Below are 16,931 nucleotides of genomic sequence, written 5' to 3' on the forward strand. Positions count from 1 at the left end.
GTCAGTGTTGGAAGTATAGTCCTGGGGTCCAGGTGAGAGGAAGCCCACCGCGCATCAGTGCATGTTGCATCAGTGAAAAGGCTCTGCAGTGTCACACAGGTACAGTGACATAATCCTCTGCTAATGATCCTTTACTTTTCTCAGTTGATGACCTCATTTGAGAATGTCAGAAAGATTATGGACCCACTAGCTGGAAAAAAAAAATAATGATGTTCAGACAATTTCAGCCTGAAACTACAAATCACTCTAGCATATTCAGCTAGCTTTTAGTCTATTTAGAGTTTGTTGTTTGCTGGTCATTTTTTTTTTTTGTCTTCTTCCCAGCCCTAGCAACTATATGAATTCCCCTTATCTCCCTTCTGAAATTAAGTTCATGGGCTGCCTTCTTTTCCTTTATTTTAGTGTTCCTATGATATCTGTCTTCTATTGTAAACATGCCACTGTCCTTTTTTTATTTATTTTTTATTTTTTTAATTTATTTGAAAGTGACAGACAGAGAGATAATGGGTGCACCAGGGCCTCCAGCCACTGCAAACAAACTGCAGAAGTGTGCGCCCCCTTGTGCATCTGGATAAAGTGGGTCCTGGGGAACCGGTGTCCTTAGGCTTCACAGGCAAGTCCTTAACCACTAAGCCATCTCTCCAGCCCCCAACATCTTTTTATGCTCACATAGTAGGTAGGAGAATAAATAGTAAACACCTTAATTTTAGAACTAGCATTAAACATACAAATAAGATAAATGAATCTGAGCCTGCTCAAAATTGCTGAATTAAAAACCAAACTAATGCCAGTTGATTAGATCCAGAAAATTCCACCAAGCTTTGCTTGTTTCTGTCAAGAAAAGGCACTGGGTAGGGTGTAGTGAAACAAGACTGTAATACCAGCCCTTGGGAAGTGGAGACAGGAGGATTGGGAGTTTAAGGTCATCCTTGGCTGCATAACAAGTTCAAGACCAGCCTGAGAAACTTTCTGAGATCCTGTCTCAAAAAAAGAAAAAGAAATTAAAAGTGAAGAAAGAAAGAAAGAGGAAGAGAGAAAATGAGAGAGAAGGGAAGGAAGGAAGGGAGGGAAAACAGAGCTTTAATGATCAGAGCGCCCCTAGAGGCCAGTGAAGCAATGGCACCAGCTATACCCTGGGGAAATGAAGACAAGAACTGGGGGCCAAAATGGGCTGGCTACCAGACTCTTGCTGGAGCGCCCCCTCACCCACCCCTCTCTTTCCCTACTCGGCAGATTCTTTTGCGTGGAGCTATTTCCTGATCAAATCCGCCAATCTGAGAGGCATCTAGAAATTGTAAGGTAAGTTCCACCTCAGCTCCACCTAGGATTTGCTGCCGTGACTTTTTCCAAAGTTTCCCTCCTTCATACAAGGTGGGCCCCCATGTAAGCCCCCGTTTATGTTCTTCAAGACCAGAAAGCAAACCACATACACGGAGATGTGTGTTAAAAAAAACAAAAAACAAAACAAAAAAAAAGCTAAACTGTTCTTCCTGGAAGCCATGTGTGAGAGAGAGAGGTTCCATAATGGTAATAATAATGGGCCTGTCAAACGCTTTCATTGCAGGGGAATTCTCATGTTCCACGTTGTCATACAATGTTGTCTCTGGGTTTAGAATAGGTGCTTTTTACAAAGTTGAGAAAGTGACCGTGTTTGAAAACTGCAAAGGGATGTTGAATCTTGATGATTGACTTCTGGTGTCACATGACATGATCTCCCCTTTAACTAACTACTAGCTCCCCTGGAATTGAACCCTAAATCCAAACAAATAATCGATTTTCCTTATTATTATTTTCTATGGCTGGTGTTGAGACAGGATATAATTACGTAGCCCAGGCTTGCCTCAAATTCACAGTAACCCTTCTACCCCAGCCTCCCAGCCAGTTTGTTGGGATTTCAGGCATGAGCCTCCACTCTCTGCTGGTTTTCCTTTAAGTTTCAGAATTTTTTTTTTTCCTTAGAAGATTGTAGTCAGGATTTTCCGTCTAAACTAAGCAGCTAGTCTTTAACACTCTAGATTTATGGTCCTTAAGAAAAGGCTTGGGAGGGAGGGAAAATGTTAATAAAAATTAAAAACAAAAAGAAAAGGCTTGGAGGGCTGAAGAGATGGCTTAGCGGTTAAGCGCTTGCCTATGAAGCCTAAGGACCCCGGTTCAAGGCTCGGTTCCCCAGGTCCCACGTTAGCCAGATGCACAAGGGGGACGCACGCGTCTGGAGTTCGTTTGCAGTGGCTGGAAGCCCTGGCGCACCCATCCTCAATCTCTCCCTCTATCTGTCTTTCTCCCTGTGTCTGTCACTCTCAAATAAATAAATAAAAAATGAACAAAAAAAAAATTTAAAAAAAAAAAGAAAAGGCTTGGAGATCAAGACCAAGGTTTTGTCGGGCAAAGTATGTTATTAGAAGCACTCATTCTAACTCCGGATTACTCAGCCTTTCGGTTCTCTCCGATGTTCCTCTCTCCTTCATTCCACAGAACTAACACCGTAAGAAAAACCACCTGGTGGCATTTGCCATCCTGTTTACCTGCATTCATGTTCTTCTCTTTTATCCCACTGTCCCCACCAAGCTTCTAGACTGATCTAAAAATGTGCATGCCATCACATGACTTCCTTAGTTGCTCCATGCCTTCGAAGAATACATGGCAGTGAGGGAGTTCCCTAAATCCTTATCAGAGGAGAGATTCAGAGATGAGACACGGTCTCCACTTGAGTAACAAATAGAGGTAGAAGTGTGCAGTCTCAAGGTCATGGAAGTGACAACTGTAAAAAGAGATAATGAGACATGAGCAAGAGGGAGGGACATACGAGGAGGGACAGTTAGAGACTCAGATGCTTTTTTGTTTGTTTGTATGTTTGTTTTGTTTGTTGTTGCTGTTGTATCCTTGAGACAGGAGTCTCACTATGAATCCCTTGGCTGGCCCGGATGGAATTCATTGTATAGACCAGACTGGCCTGGAAATCACGGTGGATCCTTCTGTCTCTTATCTCCCTAGAGCTGGGAATTGCAGGCATGTGTCACCCAGGAATCATTGCTTTCCATGTTTTGATCTTTAAAATCCTGCCTATGGGTTCTATTAATTAGAAATGCTCATGGTGAGGTAAGAATAAAAAATAAAACCTAGAGGTCTGGTTTAACTGGCTCAGCAATTAAAGGAACTTGCTTGTAAAATCTGATGGCCTGGGTTCAATTCTCCAGTTCTCTCATAAAGCCAGATATACAAACTAGCAAGGGATATGGAGTTTGTTTTCAGAGTCTGGGGGACTGGTGTGTCCATTCTCTCCCCACCCCTCTGTCTTCCTCTCCTTGTACATGGATAATCCATTAAAAAAAAAAATCATTTAAGGCTGGTCATAGTGGTGCACGCCTTTAATCCCAGACAGGCTGAGTAGGAGGATCACCTTGAGTTCAAGGCCACCCTGAGAGTACATAGTGAAGTCCAGGTCAGCCTGGGCCAGAGTGAGACCCTACCTCGCAAAACCAAACCAAACCAAACCAAACAACAACAAATAACAACAAAAACCATTTAAAATTAAAATACATAAATCCTAGTTTTAAAAAAGCCTCACTGCTTTGACCTCTGACTCAAGTCCTTATTCTCCATGTGAGCTTCAGATACACAAAGCTACAGGGTCAACGCCCCCTTTCCTTAGGAAATCCTTCTGCCACCTCGCCCTCCTTTATGTCTCAAGATTCAGACTAAGCCAACATTTCCCTGGGGTCTCTGTTCCTGCCCTCCTGTACCCATGTGGCCACCTGCTCTGTGTATACGGCCCTCGCCCAGGGCACTGCCAAGTCCTCGGCTGTCTTAGCGTTCCCTGAGGACAGTGACATTTTATCCACACTGCACAGCGTGGTGAGAAGCATTCAGTTAGTAAGGAAGGAACGATGGAAGGAGAGGACAGCAGACACACTCAGCTTCACCTGTCAGTTCCTAAAGGGAGGTGAAGGATGAATCAATACACAGGAATGGGTCAATGGATTAGGAGAAAAGAAAAAAAACATGACAACTTAACTGAGCTTTTCTGAGATGGGCCAGAGTTCTAGCTCAAGGTTGCCTACACATAAGAAACTTAACAAACACCCCACCCCCACTGCTTAAAAAATACATTATTACCTGCAGAAAACTGCATGATATCGGACCTACTAACATTTTGTTATAATAATGGAGGGAGACAAAAATAAAAGATAGCAAAGTAGAAGAGGTACATTCTGGACAAGACGAAGAAGGGGAACAAGGGAGGGAGGAGAAGAAGGTAATGAGAGGGAATTATGACTGGAATACAATGTGTATCTGTATGAAAATTGTCAATGAAAAGTTCTGAAAGTTAAACAAATAGCTTTCAAGTCAGTGGGCAGGGGACAAGAGAAGGTAATGAAGAAAGTATGATCAAAAATTATATATATGTGTATGTGTATGTATGTGTGTGGATATATTGTCAAAAATCAAGACTTCAATAGATATGGTGGTGTACAGCTTTAATCTTGGCCCTTCAGGTGGCTGAAGAGAGAATATCACTGTGGATTTGAGGCCAGCCTGGATTACACAGTGAGTTCCAGGTCAAGGTGGGCTAAAGTGAGACCCTACTTCAATGAATAAATAAAATAAAATGAATAGATAGGCATCCACTTTCAGACATAAATTTTCAAGGAAAAAAAGAAAAGATTTTCTGATATCTGCTGCCTCATGCAGGCATTATAATGTTATTTATATTTTTAACATTATTGTAAATGGTATCTATAAATGTTACATTTCTTTTTAAAATATTTTTATGTATTTATTTGAGAGAGAGATACAGAAATAGGAGAGGGAAAGAGAGAGAGAGAGAGAGAAGGGAGAGAAAGGGCATGCCAGGGTCTCCAGCCACTGGAAATGAGCTCCAGATGCATGTGCCCCTTGTGCATCTGGCTTACATGGGTCCTGGGGAATTGAACCTGGGTCCTTTGGCTTTTCAGACAAGTGCCTTAACCACTAACCCATCTCTCCAGCCCCCTAAATATTACATTTCTTTCTGCTTGTTTTTAGCATGAAATCAATTTACTCTATGTATTAATTGTGAATCCAGCCACTAGCCTAGGTTCTCTCGTTATTTCTGATAAGTTGGTATGTGGTTCCCTTTTCATTTTGTATAGTTTAGAATTTTCAGAATTGTCAGCACCTTGGAAGTTTGGGAGTTGTAAATAACTAGATCCCCTACAGGGCTGGAGGCTCACACCTGATGGAGAAACTGCAATGGCGCTTATGCTTACTGTCCGAGTGGAATGCTCAGGAGTGGGCATAGGAAAGCCCAGAGCACGCGTGAGTGGAAAGAGCTGATGTGCGCCATGCAGGAAAGGGCAAGGGGCACACACCCCCACAGATAGGAGGCTGGACAACAAGGATAAGTTGGCAACCCCAGTCTAGATTTCCTTTTGTCCCCCACTTCCAAGGCTTGCAAAGAGTCCTGCTGTCAAGTAATAATGGGTATTCTGACTGTGTAAAGTGAGTAGTGTTTTCTAAACAGGACTGTTCACCACCACACACATACAAAGCACAGTCCTTGGGCAGTTTAGATCATTTCACTGTTTTTTTTTTTTCTTTAAAAAAAAAGCTCAGTAGTTATTTATGATATGTATGCCAAGACAAGAACTAGAGGGCCATATGTAGTTATGGATCCCAGGAAAGGTTACTTACTCAGAGTTTATAACCTAGTCTCTGCTTTTCTCAGGAAAATTGACTTGAGGAATTCTCACTATCCTTCAAGAAGTTACTATGTAATAGTGGCTGCTCCTTTGTGAGTTGTCCTTTGGAAGATTATGTCTTTCTCTTGTTCTTTATATTTTTGTTTAATTTGGTTGTTGTATGCTAATATTGTTTTTAACATATGGCCCTTATTACACAGCTCCATCTGGCCTGGAACTCTCAGTCCTGTGCCAGCCTCCGAAACTGATGGCTAGCACCCTTCCCTTTGCCACTTACAAGGTTATGTCACCTCTGTTTGCCTAGCATTCTAAATTTCAAGGCAAAAAACCACACCTAAATGCTCATGTTTTGAACTTTTACAGAACCCAGAGCCTCTGTCTTTAGTTCTGCTCATCAAATAACATGAAACCTGTGAGTCACTGTGAGTTTTAACTTGTAGAAAATGCATCTGTCTCAAGAACTATAGGAACTGGTCCCATAAGATCAAGATCTATGGTGGTACTCTTTCCAGAGAACAAGATAAAACAGACACATGTCCTAAATGGAGAAGACTCCACAAAGACTCCGTGCCTTGTCCTCCTCCTATGAAACCTTGTCATGCACAAACTCCCTAAGGCATCTCTGTGCCCATTTACTATTACTTCTTGCTTGCTAATCTATAGCAGCCACCTTATGGACTTCTCCATATCTGCTTAGTCCCTTCAAATCTTTTCTGTATCCCAATATGCTAATTGGCATGAAGGTTTTGATTAACGCCCATCATCATAGCCAGGTGTGGTGGTACACTTCTGTAATCCCAGTACTCAGTAGGATGAAGCAAGGGAATAGTGAAGAATTTGAGGCTCACCTAGGTAGACTAATTACAGATGAAAATACCAAGCCAGTCTGGACAAGTTCTTTTGTTTAAAATCTTAAGCATCCTGCCCCCTTGGAAATGAAGAGCAAAAGCCCGAATATGGGCTGGAACACCCTTGTGCAATGTAGATGGAACTGCCTGTGCAGTCTCAGCTGGGGACACCTGGCTCCATTAATTCTCTGTGCCCTACTTACTCTTTTATTTCCTAGACCTTGACGAGAGTTTTCCTCCCTCAGGTCCTTTATTTATGCATTCCTCCTACTTAAAATTCTCCTTCCATCTACAGCTCACTGATATCTCAGCTCTACAGACTAGGGTTCCTCAGACATCTTTCTATACCTCAGAGCAATGAAGCCACTGTTACATACTCTCTGAGCATCACAACCTTTTTCTTACCATGGAGGGAAATAATGTAGTTGATAAGCAGTTTGTAATGTAGTATCTATTGTTACGCTCATTTTGTCAATTTAAATTGGTCTATGAATTCTTAGGGCAAAATGCTGTCCATATTGTGTTTTACTTAAACCATGATTATTGAATTTCAAGCACCTGGCACAATCTTTAACATCATTTATTTAATGAATAAAATAGTGAAATATACCTAGGAAAGAAAAAGACAAAGGAGAGATTGAGGAAATCTTTTGTTGGAACAGCCAACAAGTAGCAGTAATAATGTACTTCTTAAATCTTTTATTTATTCATTTGACACAGAGAGAGAGAGATAGAGAGAGAGAGAGAGAGGAGAGAGAAAGAGAGAGAATGGGTATGCCAGGGCCTCCAGATGCATGTGCCACCTTGTACATCTGGCTTATGTGGGTCCTGGGGAATCAAACTTGGGTCTTTATACTTGGTAGCCAAGCACCTTAATCGCTAAGCCATCTCTCTATCCCCAATATTTTTCAAGACAGAATATTTCTATGTAGCACTGGCTAGCCTGGTCCTCTCTGTGCAGCCCAGGATGACCTCAGACTTGCAATCCTCCTGATAGAGGATCAACCATTGGAATGTCATTTTATAGAGATGCATCATTGTGGTAGTTTGAATGTAAAGTGTCCCCCATAGCCTCGATGGTTCATGGTTAAGCATGTCAGTCAGCCTCTAGCTGATGGAGCCTCTGGAAGATAGAGCCTCGCTGCAAGAAGTGTGTCACTGGAAGCAGAACTTGAGATTTATTAGTCCAGCTCATTTAATATTCAGACTTAGCTCACTCTCCCCCTCCCCTGTTGTATAAGGATGTGAGTCTTCTGCCTTCTCCATGTTTTCATTCCTCACCATTATGAAGCTTCACTTTAAAACTGAAAGCTACAATAAACCGTTCTCATTCATAAGCTGTCTCTGGTAGGGTGTTTTGTCCCAGCAACAAGAAGGTAACTGCTACAACCACCATGTCCAGTTGGGATGATGGGTATTAACCAATGACCTCATGCCAAATATCCTATGACTAGAAAGTTACTTATGGGGCTGGAGAGATGACCTAGTGGTTAAGGCATTTGCCTGAAAAGCCAAAGGATCCAGGTTCAATTACCCAGGACCCATGTAAACCAGATGCACAAAGTGGTACATGCATCTGGAGTTCATTGGCAGCAACTGGAGGCCTGGTGTGCCCTATCTATCTATCTATCTATCTATCTATCTATCTATCTATCTATCTATCTATCTATCTCTATCTGATATCTATCTGCTCTTTGTTTCTCTCTCAAATAAAAATAAAATATAAAAAAGAAAGTTAGTTATGAACAAATTTCAAAGACATAATCTAGTAGTTCTCAACCTTAGCTAACATGATCATATAGTTTATTTAAAATATAGGGATTCAGATTCACTAGGTCTGGATGGCAGCATGGGAGTTTGTCTTTTTACTAGCTTCCCAGGTCTGCAACATACCATCCTGCTTAACATCCACAGATCTAATAAGAAGTAGGATTTTATCAAAGGTCAAACAACTATTTGATTTCTGAGGTAGGACTAAAATCCAACAGTTATGAATATCATCAGCTATTGAAATATTCTTTGATTTAAGCAAACGTCCCATGGGCAAATCAGTTGGCCACTAATTGCATTTAAATCAAGATGCCAATTAGTGAGATTTTATCTTTCTAAGACTTTCAAGTAACATAAATGTACAAAAGGAATATTTTATAATCTAAAAAATTGATGCAAAGTAAACTCAGAATGTTTCAAGTTGTGGTAATAAGTTTGGGACACCCCCGTCTTAATTAATCTGACCTAATACTAAGTGAGGAACAGAGAGTGTTCTGTAAACTCTGGGAAAAAACCAAAGAATAGAGACCTTTCATTGTTGTTTTTTGCTATCTAAGATCCTCACCACTTCATTCTTAACCATTTTATTCCATCTGTCACCCTATACACAATAATTAAAATCAATAATCTCTTTGTATTTTTTTTTTACCTAAAGTGACTAACATAAGCAAAAAAAAAAAAAAAGCAATGGGTTAAAAATATCAAGGAGACAGAAAGAAGGCAAAAGAGAAAAAAGGGATATGTGAGACAGCTAGCTTTTATTATGCTTTCTTAGTCCCAAGGCAAAGAGAAGGGATCTTTTAAACATCATTCAGATGATCTGGGACAATGAAATGTGTTTGTACATAATCAGTCCTGCCTCGGTGAGAAGGACACACAGGGGAGTTAGTAGTAATTAAATGTTCAGTATCACTGAACTGTAGACAGGGCAAAACACTGTTTATATCACCAGTGCACAAAATCCCCATGAGAGTGTACAACATGTTATGTCTACCTCCAATATGCTGGCAGCGTTATCCTCTATTTTCTGCGAAAAAATCAATCTATCTCACTGTCTCTCTCCCTTCCTCCTCCTGTCCCTTTCTCTCTCCCCTCCCTTCTCCCATCTCCCTCCTCACCTCTCAGCATAATTTTCATGGCTGAATCATAGGCATCATAAAGTGAAAATAGACTCAGATCTTATGAGATTAATTCTATCTTTATGTATGTCAACTCTAATGTTGTTTGGAGTAACTTGTATAAACAACATATATATATATAATACATAATTTGGATAGATAGTACAATGTATATATCATATGTGTTCTTTATATTTTGCATATCATGTATTCCACGTACATATCTGTATGAATGGATAGAGAAAAAGACAATAGAAATGGGAAAGATGGAATATCTTTACCTAGTCCGGTGTTATTTGTCATGTATTTTTTTTTAATTTTATTTTTATTTTATTATTATTTTTTTATTTGTCATGTTTTGACAAATAACATACAAAATTTTTCATCTAATGTTGACCTAACACCACTCAGGGTTCTTGTCTCTTGATTTTAGGGTGTTCCTTTCACACTAACTGCTCCTTACCCTCATCCATTTTGAACAATTCATGTGGCTGGTCTTTTCTGCATCCAGTATGGCTGTCCTTCCAGCCATAGCTTTTATTTGCCTTGAAAAATTATTCTTTCATTTTCTTTCCTTCGTACCCTTTTGGAACTATTTTTAGCCACTTGAATGAAAACTTTAATATTCTGTAAAGCAACTTTCCAAATATCATTCTACTTATTGAATAGATGCACTCAACTTGTTGAACATACTCATTAGAATCTACTGGTTTCACCGGGCATGGTGGCGCATGCCTCTAATCCCAGTACTGGGGAGGCAGAGGTAGGAGGATCACTGTGAGTTCGAGGCCACCCTGAGAATACATAGTGAATTCCAGGTCAGCCTGGGCTAGAGTGAAACCCTACCTCAAAAAAACAAAACATAACAAAAATCTACTGATTTCATTACACACAAAACTGAGGTTATTTTTTTCTCTCCAGCAGCATTTTCTATCTACTGTACACTTCTAGTCAGCCCTCCTCAGCACCTCTTAGACCTCTGCAGGACACCACAGACTCATTAGTCCACAGCAGTGAGGAGAGGAGAGGAGAGGAGAGGAGAGGAGAGGAGAGGAGAGGAGAGGAGAGGAGAGGAGAGGAGAGGAGAGGAGAGGGGAGAGGAGGGGAAGGGAGGGGAGGGGAGGGGAGGGGAGGGGAAGGGAGGGGAGGGGAGGGGAGGGGAGGGGAGGGGAGAAGAGATGATTCACTACCACTGACCAAGCATACTTCTGTAGGATCTTCAGCAAGAGGTCAGATAGCTGACCCATTATTGTCTATGCACTTAGTTCACATGACACAGCAGAAACCACTGATCAGAAGGCCATTCTGAGCTTCCTCCACAGAGAGGAGCAAGATTTTCCGTGAACATTGCACTACAAAAAGCTGGTACTCTATATAAATTTCATAAATGTACAGGATACTAATACCATGTTCTCCTCAAAGTTTTGCTGAGAAAATTCACAGTACTCTAGACAAATATGTTTATTCAGTAAGCTCCAGATATCACCCCCATATCTTCTGTCAAATTCCTGTCCTCTGACCAGGAAGCTGAAAACTTCAGTCTGTGGTTATTATCTTTCTTATGTAGCACCAGTCTCATCTCCAGCACCATCACCCCAGGCTATCTCCTTTCACCTTTAATTTTTTTTTTAATTTTCATTTATTCATTTAAGAGAGAAGGAAGGGGAAGGGAGAGGATGGGCTTGCCAGGGTTTCCCACCACTGCAAAAAACATACTCCTGACCTATGTGTCACTTTGTGCTTCTGGCTTCACGTGGGTACTGGGTAATGGAACCCAGGGACTCGGGCTTTGAAAGCAAGCACCTTCAACCTGTGAGCTATCTCTCCAGCTCCCCTCTGACCCTCTTAAGAAGAATTACCTGTAGTAGTTTCTGTTCGAGGATGGTGTTATCTCGAGAATGTGTGCGGTTGCTGTCGCGGACCTTGAGGGGCCTGTAGATGCAGCACGTGGTGAAGCAAATGATGTAAAGAATATATAAGGCACCCAGAAGGCAGAAGTAGGGCCGCCCATACTTCTTCCACTTGAGGCTCACCAGCTCCTTCACTGGGGTCTGTTCCAGGATCTGGCGAGCCTGTGGTGGAAGGAAAGTTCATCTTGGGGTATCCAACGTGGCAAGGATGCTTGAGTTTCCCGCTGTGTTCCAGAAGGACAGGGAAGCAACTGTCACTGCCATCATTCAGTTAGTCACTCACGTCTGTGACATGCAACCAGTTGATCTCTGCTCTATGCTGGGCTTTGTGTTATAACTATTGAGACTATTATAGGCGTAAACCCAGCATATAGTGCCACTGAGCCACAACAGATGATCGGGAGTTAAGTAAATGAAGGGAGAGTTAAGAAAGATCATTCCACAAAGCCACAGAAGTCTACAGGATAGTAAACCATGATAAGCTGTTGTCCACCTGCAGATGAGGTGTGGCTGGGTACATGAGGATCTGTTGGGGGTTGGTGGACAGAAGTTATAATGAGTAAAGTAAGTAGAAACCAGATCGTGGCATAGGTGTACCATGGCTGCCAACATAGGGAGTTTGGCCTGTTTTTGAATGAAATAGAAAGCAACTGAGAAGTCTAGACAAGGAAGTGATCCAGTGTGCTCTGGAACTACACTTAACACTGGACAAAAAGAAAAGCAGTATAAGTTAGTACTATGTAGCAGTGGCCTAGGCCGAATACCATGGTGGACTGATATAAACAGCAAGAGGTAAATATACCAATGAGGGAGAGTGATGAGAGGGATGAGGCTTTTGAAAAATTAAAAGGAAGCAAATTCAAAGAAAAGCAGAGGAGATTAACCATCAGCAGAAAAAAAAAAATTCATTTTCATTAGAGGAAAGGAAAAAGAAAGTTTCCATCCAGGCTTAACAGTTTAGGGCAAGAATCTGGTAAAACCCCAGCTATAAGGTAGAGAAGACTGGTCTTCAGCAAATGAATGACAGCTGGAAGAACATGAAGAAGGTGTCCTGAGCCATGTTAGAAAGGGTAAAACAGGTGACGTAAGGTGACTAAGACCCAGAGAAGAATATTGAGAATTACTTGCCACCAAAACACCAAGGGAGTATGATAGCAAAACCTACATACAGCAATGGGGTTTTTATTTCTAAGAAAATCTGTTCAAAACTTAATGTGTTTCCAGGATTATTCTTTGGAAGTAATCATAGAACTGGCTGTTTAATCTTTCTCCTATCCTTTAGTGTTAGTGATCTTCCAAGCTTTCCAAGGAGTTCTTTGGATTCTTAGTGTCATTAGGAGATTAACACATAGCAGATAATCAACAGAAACTATACCCTGTCAATATAGGCATTTTTCTCCTGTCTACTATAGTCTTCGACAAATTTTCCTTTTCCTTGTGCCATTCAGTGCAGCCCTGTCCTAATGATCTCTGTATCACTTCATCTCTGGAAAGTTTGATAGAAAGATCCTTATTCCTCCTCTCCCTCCTACTTCTCCTTCTCATCCTCTTTCTTCCCAGTGACACCCAACTCTTCCTGGAAGACCCAGGAGGAGCACTTTTCTTTTATCACCTTCCTTGACCCATCTACGCGAAGTTGAGGCCAGTTCTGTTTTGCTATTCATAGTTCACTTTCCCCATTACAGTACAGACCCTAGGACAGACTGTACTTTGCTGCAGTTTGTGAGAACAGGGATCAAAATATGAAGAAATTGACTGACAGGTAATAGTTTTTTTTTAGCATGTACTTGAACTTTTTCTTCCTTGTGTAATATCTGGGACAAAGCAGACATTCAGTATGCTGAAGGAAGGAAGGAAGGGAGGCTGGAAGAAAGGAAGGAAGGTTAAAAAAGGGAAGGAAGAAATAAGGAAGGAAAGAAAGAAGGAAGGAAGGGAAGAAGGAAGAGAGGGAGGAGAGGAGGGAGGAAAAGAGGTAGGAAGGGAGAAAACTACTTTAAAGTGGCAAATTCGTCATCTGAACTGGGAGAAATAAGCAGGCAAGCAGGACTAGAGGTGCATAGAGGGGACATGGCCCTGAAAAGATGAGTCTTGGCCAGTAGTTTTCTTCCTTGGGTTCCAAGAGACTATTCTTTATCCACTGTAAGGCTGGGAAGTGCCTTAGCACTTCAGAATCTTAACAGATAGAAAGGCTCTGTCTGAAAACGAGGTTCTCCTCAGGAAGACCCTGGGCTCTCCTTGAGATCCATACCTGCCGTTTCTTGGAGGAAACCACGAGTTCCAGAAAGGACAGTTCCTCTCCCCAGGAGTCGATCTCTGAGAGGTCATAGAGGGTGGAGGTCATGGGCCCACATGACCACTGGATGTGCTTCCTCTTCTGCATCAGGTGTTGGAACATCTGGAGGAGCAGAGCAGGGGTTGGGTGTGAGTGAGACGCTGATCTAGGAGAACACCTGTGAACAAATCACTTCCCCTAAAGAAGAAGATGCTTTGATAGGTTGGAAGGAAGAGGGTCATGTCGGCCTCACCACGGTGTTGCCTTCCACTCCAGCCAGCTTGAAGGGGGTGAGTCCCTGGTAATTGGGCACAAGTTCCAGGGGCTGCAGGTGGTCCCCTAAATCATAAGACAGCAGCAGGTTGTACATCTGGCAGGCAAAGGTTTTGTTGGGCTGCAGGGTGAGGATATGCAGGACTGTGTTTCCTGGGGAGGACAGAGGTTGCCATGTGGCCACAGGACTGGAGTCCCTGGTGGCCCTATACCCTACCTCAGCCATCATGAGCACACACACATACACACACACACACACACTCAACATCCAGGACCCTCTCCTCATCCCAGCTCTTACCCAGGGAGTCCTGGGCCCGGATGTCAGCTCCGTGCTCAATAAGCAGCCGCACGATCTCCTCGCTGCCCACACAGGCAGCAAAGGACAAAGGGTGCTCCCCTGGGGACACAGAGGGATTCATGGCAGGAGACAGCAGGAGCACAGGAGGAGGGGGCCATTCTGCCCCCAGACACCACAACTTCCTCCTCCTCCTCTTCCTCCTAGGCCTCAACGAGGAGCTTGGGATCACTGGCCCAGCAGGACCAGAGGAAAGGACAGTGCAGAGGGTTGTGGGCGAACCGGCCTCTGGCCCCAGTCCTGAAAGGGCTGCCACGCCCAGCTTCCCAGAAGACACAACTCAGGCCAAGGCCCTCCTCAGCCTGTCCTCCCTCTGTCCCTACCTAGCTGCCACCGCCCCTTCCTCCCAGCCTGGCCCTGGCTCTCACCGTAGTAGATGAGGTTGTGGGGACTGCAGTGGAAGGCAGAGCCTGTAGCTCTGGCAGAGACGCTGGCCCCCCTGGCGAGCAAGGCGCGCACCAGGTTCACATTCTGGTTCATGACTGCGATGTGCAGTGCAGTCTGACCTGGCCCAGAGAGAGCTGTGAGTCACAAGCATGTCACTTCCCCAGTTGTCTCTGAGACACAACATCCTATAGCTTTTAACAAAAGCTCCCTGACAGCATCTCTCATAAAACTCCTGCTCTGGACTCTGTAGAGTAGTCTGGTCCCAAGGATAGTTAATCTGTTGGGGTCCTGAATCAGAGTCTCTACCCCTCATCTATTGAAGGGTTGCTTTAAATATCGTCAGCCTAGTATTGTCATGAGAGAAGAGATGGAGTTATGCCCTTGGGGACCATAAGATGACTAAAAAGAAATAGAAACAGTTAAAGGGGAAGCTATGAATGCTAAAATGCAAGACCTAAATTCTTACATTTCTCCAAGCTCCAGGAAACCTTTCTTTTTGGCCTTCCATCATTCCCCTGAGCTGACTCTGAACGGGCTCATTTTAGAAATTATAGTCCACCCACCCATAACTATTTCTACCTTGAATTGCTATGCAATCCTCTCACCTGCAAAGGGCTCACACAGAGTGGGCTCTGTGGCCAGGTCTGGGGCAATTTCCATCAGTACCAAAGCAGCCTCCAGGTTGTCATAGAGGGCCGCTATGTGCAGCGCTGTCTCCCCCAGGGCTCCTGGAGTGAAGTAAGACAAGAACACCAAATGCTTGCCATAGTCCCTATGAGAATAGGCTCCTGGATCCAGAGGCATCTTCCTTGAGGAACTATGGCTGCAAAGGGCCTTAGCAGAAAGGCCCTGTCATGCCCGGTGTGGTGGCACATGCCTTTAATCTTAGCACTCAGGAGGCAGACATAAGGAGGATCCCTGTGAGTTCAAGGCCACCCTGAGACTACATAGTTAATTCTAGGTCAGCTCTGGTGTGGGCTAGAGTGATACCCTACCTCGAACCAAAAAAAAGGGCCCTTTCAAAAGGCACCTCTTTGTTGTTTGGTCCACTCTCACCTCTTTGCCGGAAGTCACAGTTCTGGTCTAGCTGAAGTTTCTTCAGGATACATAGGTCATTTTCCTTGGCTGCTGTAAGCAGTGGAGACTCCCAAATCCTGGACAAAGATGAATGGACGTCAGATAGAGAGACCAGCACAGAGAAGCCACAATCAGAGGAGGCAGGGGTGTCCTCTGAGATGGATGTGACTTTCACAAAGTGAAATAACAAATCAACCTTGTGGCCTGGGGAGATGGCCCAGGGGGTAAAAGTGCTTGCTATGTTAGCAAGATGACCAGACTTTGGAGACCCAGAACTCATGTAAGATCCAGATGGAGTAGTGGACGTCCAGTTCCAACACTCCTACAGCAACATAGCAGGCAGAGAGCAGAATCCCGGAAGTGTGTGAGCGACCTAGCCTGGTGTATACAGTGGTTGCAAATAAAAGGGACCCTGTCTCAAACAAGATGGAAGGTGAGGAGGACTGACATCTGAAGTTGTCCTCTGACCTCCAAATGGCACCCACGTGCACACACACACACTGCATATATACACACACAAAAGCCTTGTCACCCTTGTTTTATTGTATTCAAGGAATGAGAAGAGACTGGGGCAAGAGCGTATTTCAAAGCTTCCCTAGCTTTCCATGCGATTCCTCTCACGCCGTTTCTCATATGAAGGGCAAGCTTGTATGTGGCCAATGGCTCAGCTGTAAAAAGAAAGTTAGCAGAAGATTCAATTCTTGAGGTAGGAGGGCCTCAGCCCAGCAATGGATGGCCAGAATGACCCTGTGAAGCAAGACGTACTGAGGCCTCATCTAAGATTAAAAAGAAAAAGTATCAGGAGCCTGGGATGTGGACAGGGAGGAGGAGGGGCCATTTCTGGCAGTTCCCTAATCTTCTAGGCCAGCTGGACCTGTGCTCTGGCCAAGGTGAGTTTAGTGACTAGAACAGCGAAGGAGGACTTGAATCAGCTTTAGACCTTGCATGTTCTGTGAGAATCACCAGCTAAAACTCAGGGACACGAAAAGTCAAAAACTGGACTATTGCATCTCTCCCAGCTCAAGCTCTGACCACGCCTTTGGGCTGTTTAAACATACATCTTTGCTGAGGAAGGAGGATTGGGACAACTACGGGCCATGCCTTCCTCCTGAACTTTACCCTTAGGCCTGAGATTCTAAAGACTTTATAACCAAAAGTTGGTGAGCCTTGGGTTACAGAGCAGCTTGGAGCAGTAGACCTGTGAAACCTCTGGGTTAATCTTTGCTTCTACCTCTGTCTGGAT

General features: G+C 43.4%; 1 protein-coding gene across 3 annotated transcripts in view; it reads right to left on the reverse strand.

Moving 5' to 3' along the window:
• The window catches only part of LOC101610537 (transient receptor potential cation channel subfamily V member 5), a 31,943-nt gene that overhangs the window by 13,332 nt on the left and 1,680 nt on the right, over nt 1-16,931 (reverse strand). For 2 of the 3 annotated variants that reach the window (XM_004661076.2, XM_045160500.1), the window contains exons 2-8: nt 15,668-15,765; nt 15,217-15,339; nt 14,593-14,730; nt 14,168-14,266; nt 13,850-14,022; nt 13,573-13,719; nt 11,274-11,486 (exon numbers count right to left, since the gene is read on the reverse strand). In XM_004661076.2, the coding sequence (XP_004661133.1) occupies nt 11,274-11,486; nt 13,573-13,719; nt 13,850-14,022; nt 14,168-14,266; nt 14,593-14,730; nt 15,217-15,339; nt 15,668-15,765 (991 nt within the window). Of the gene's footprint in view, nt 1-11,273; nt 11,487-13,572; nt 13,720-13,849; nt 14,023-14,167; nt 14,267-14,592; nt 14,731-15,216; nt 15,340-15,667; nt 15,766-16,931 lie in introns of those variants that run through there. The other variant, XM_045160499.1, reaches the window with a different exon arrangement.

Source organism: Jaculus jaculus, chromosome 10 (assembly GCF_020740685.1).
Source record: "Jaculus jaculus isolate mJacJac1 chromosome 10, mJacJac1.mat.Y.cur, whole genome shotgun sequence".
Taxonomy (NCBI): domain Eukaryota; kingdom Metazoa; phylum Chordata; class Mammalia; order Rodentia; family Dipodidae; genus Jaculus; species Jaculus jaculus.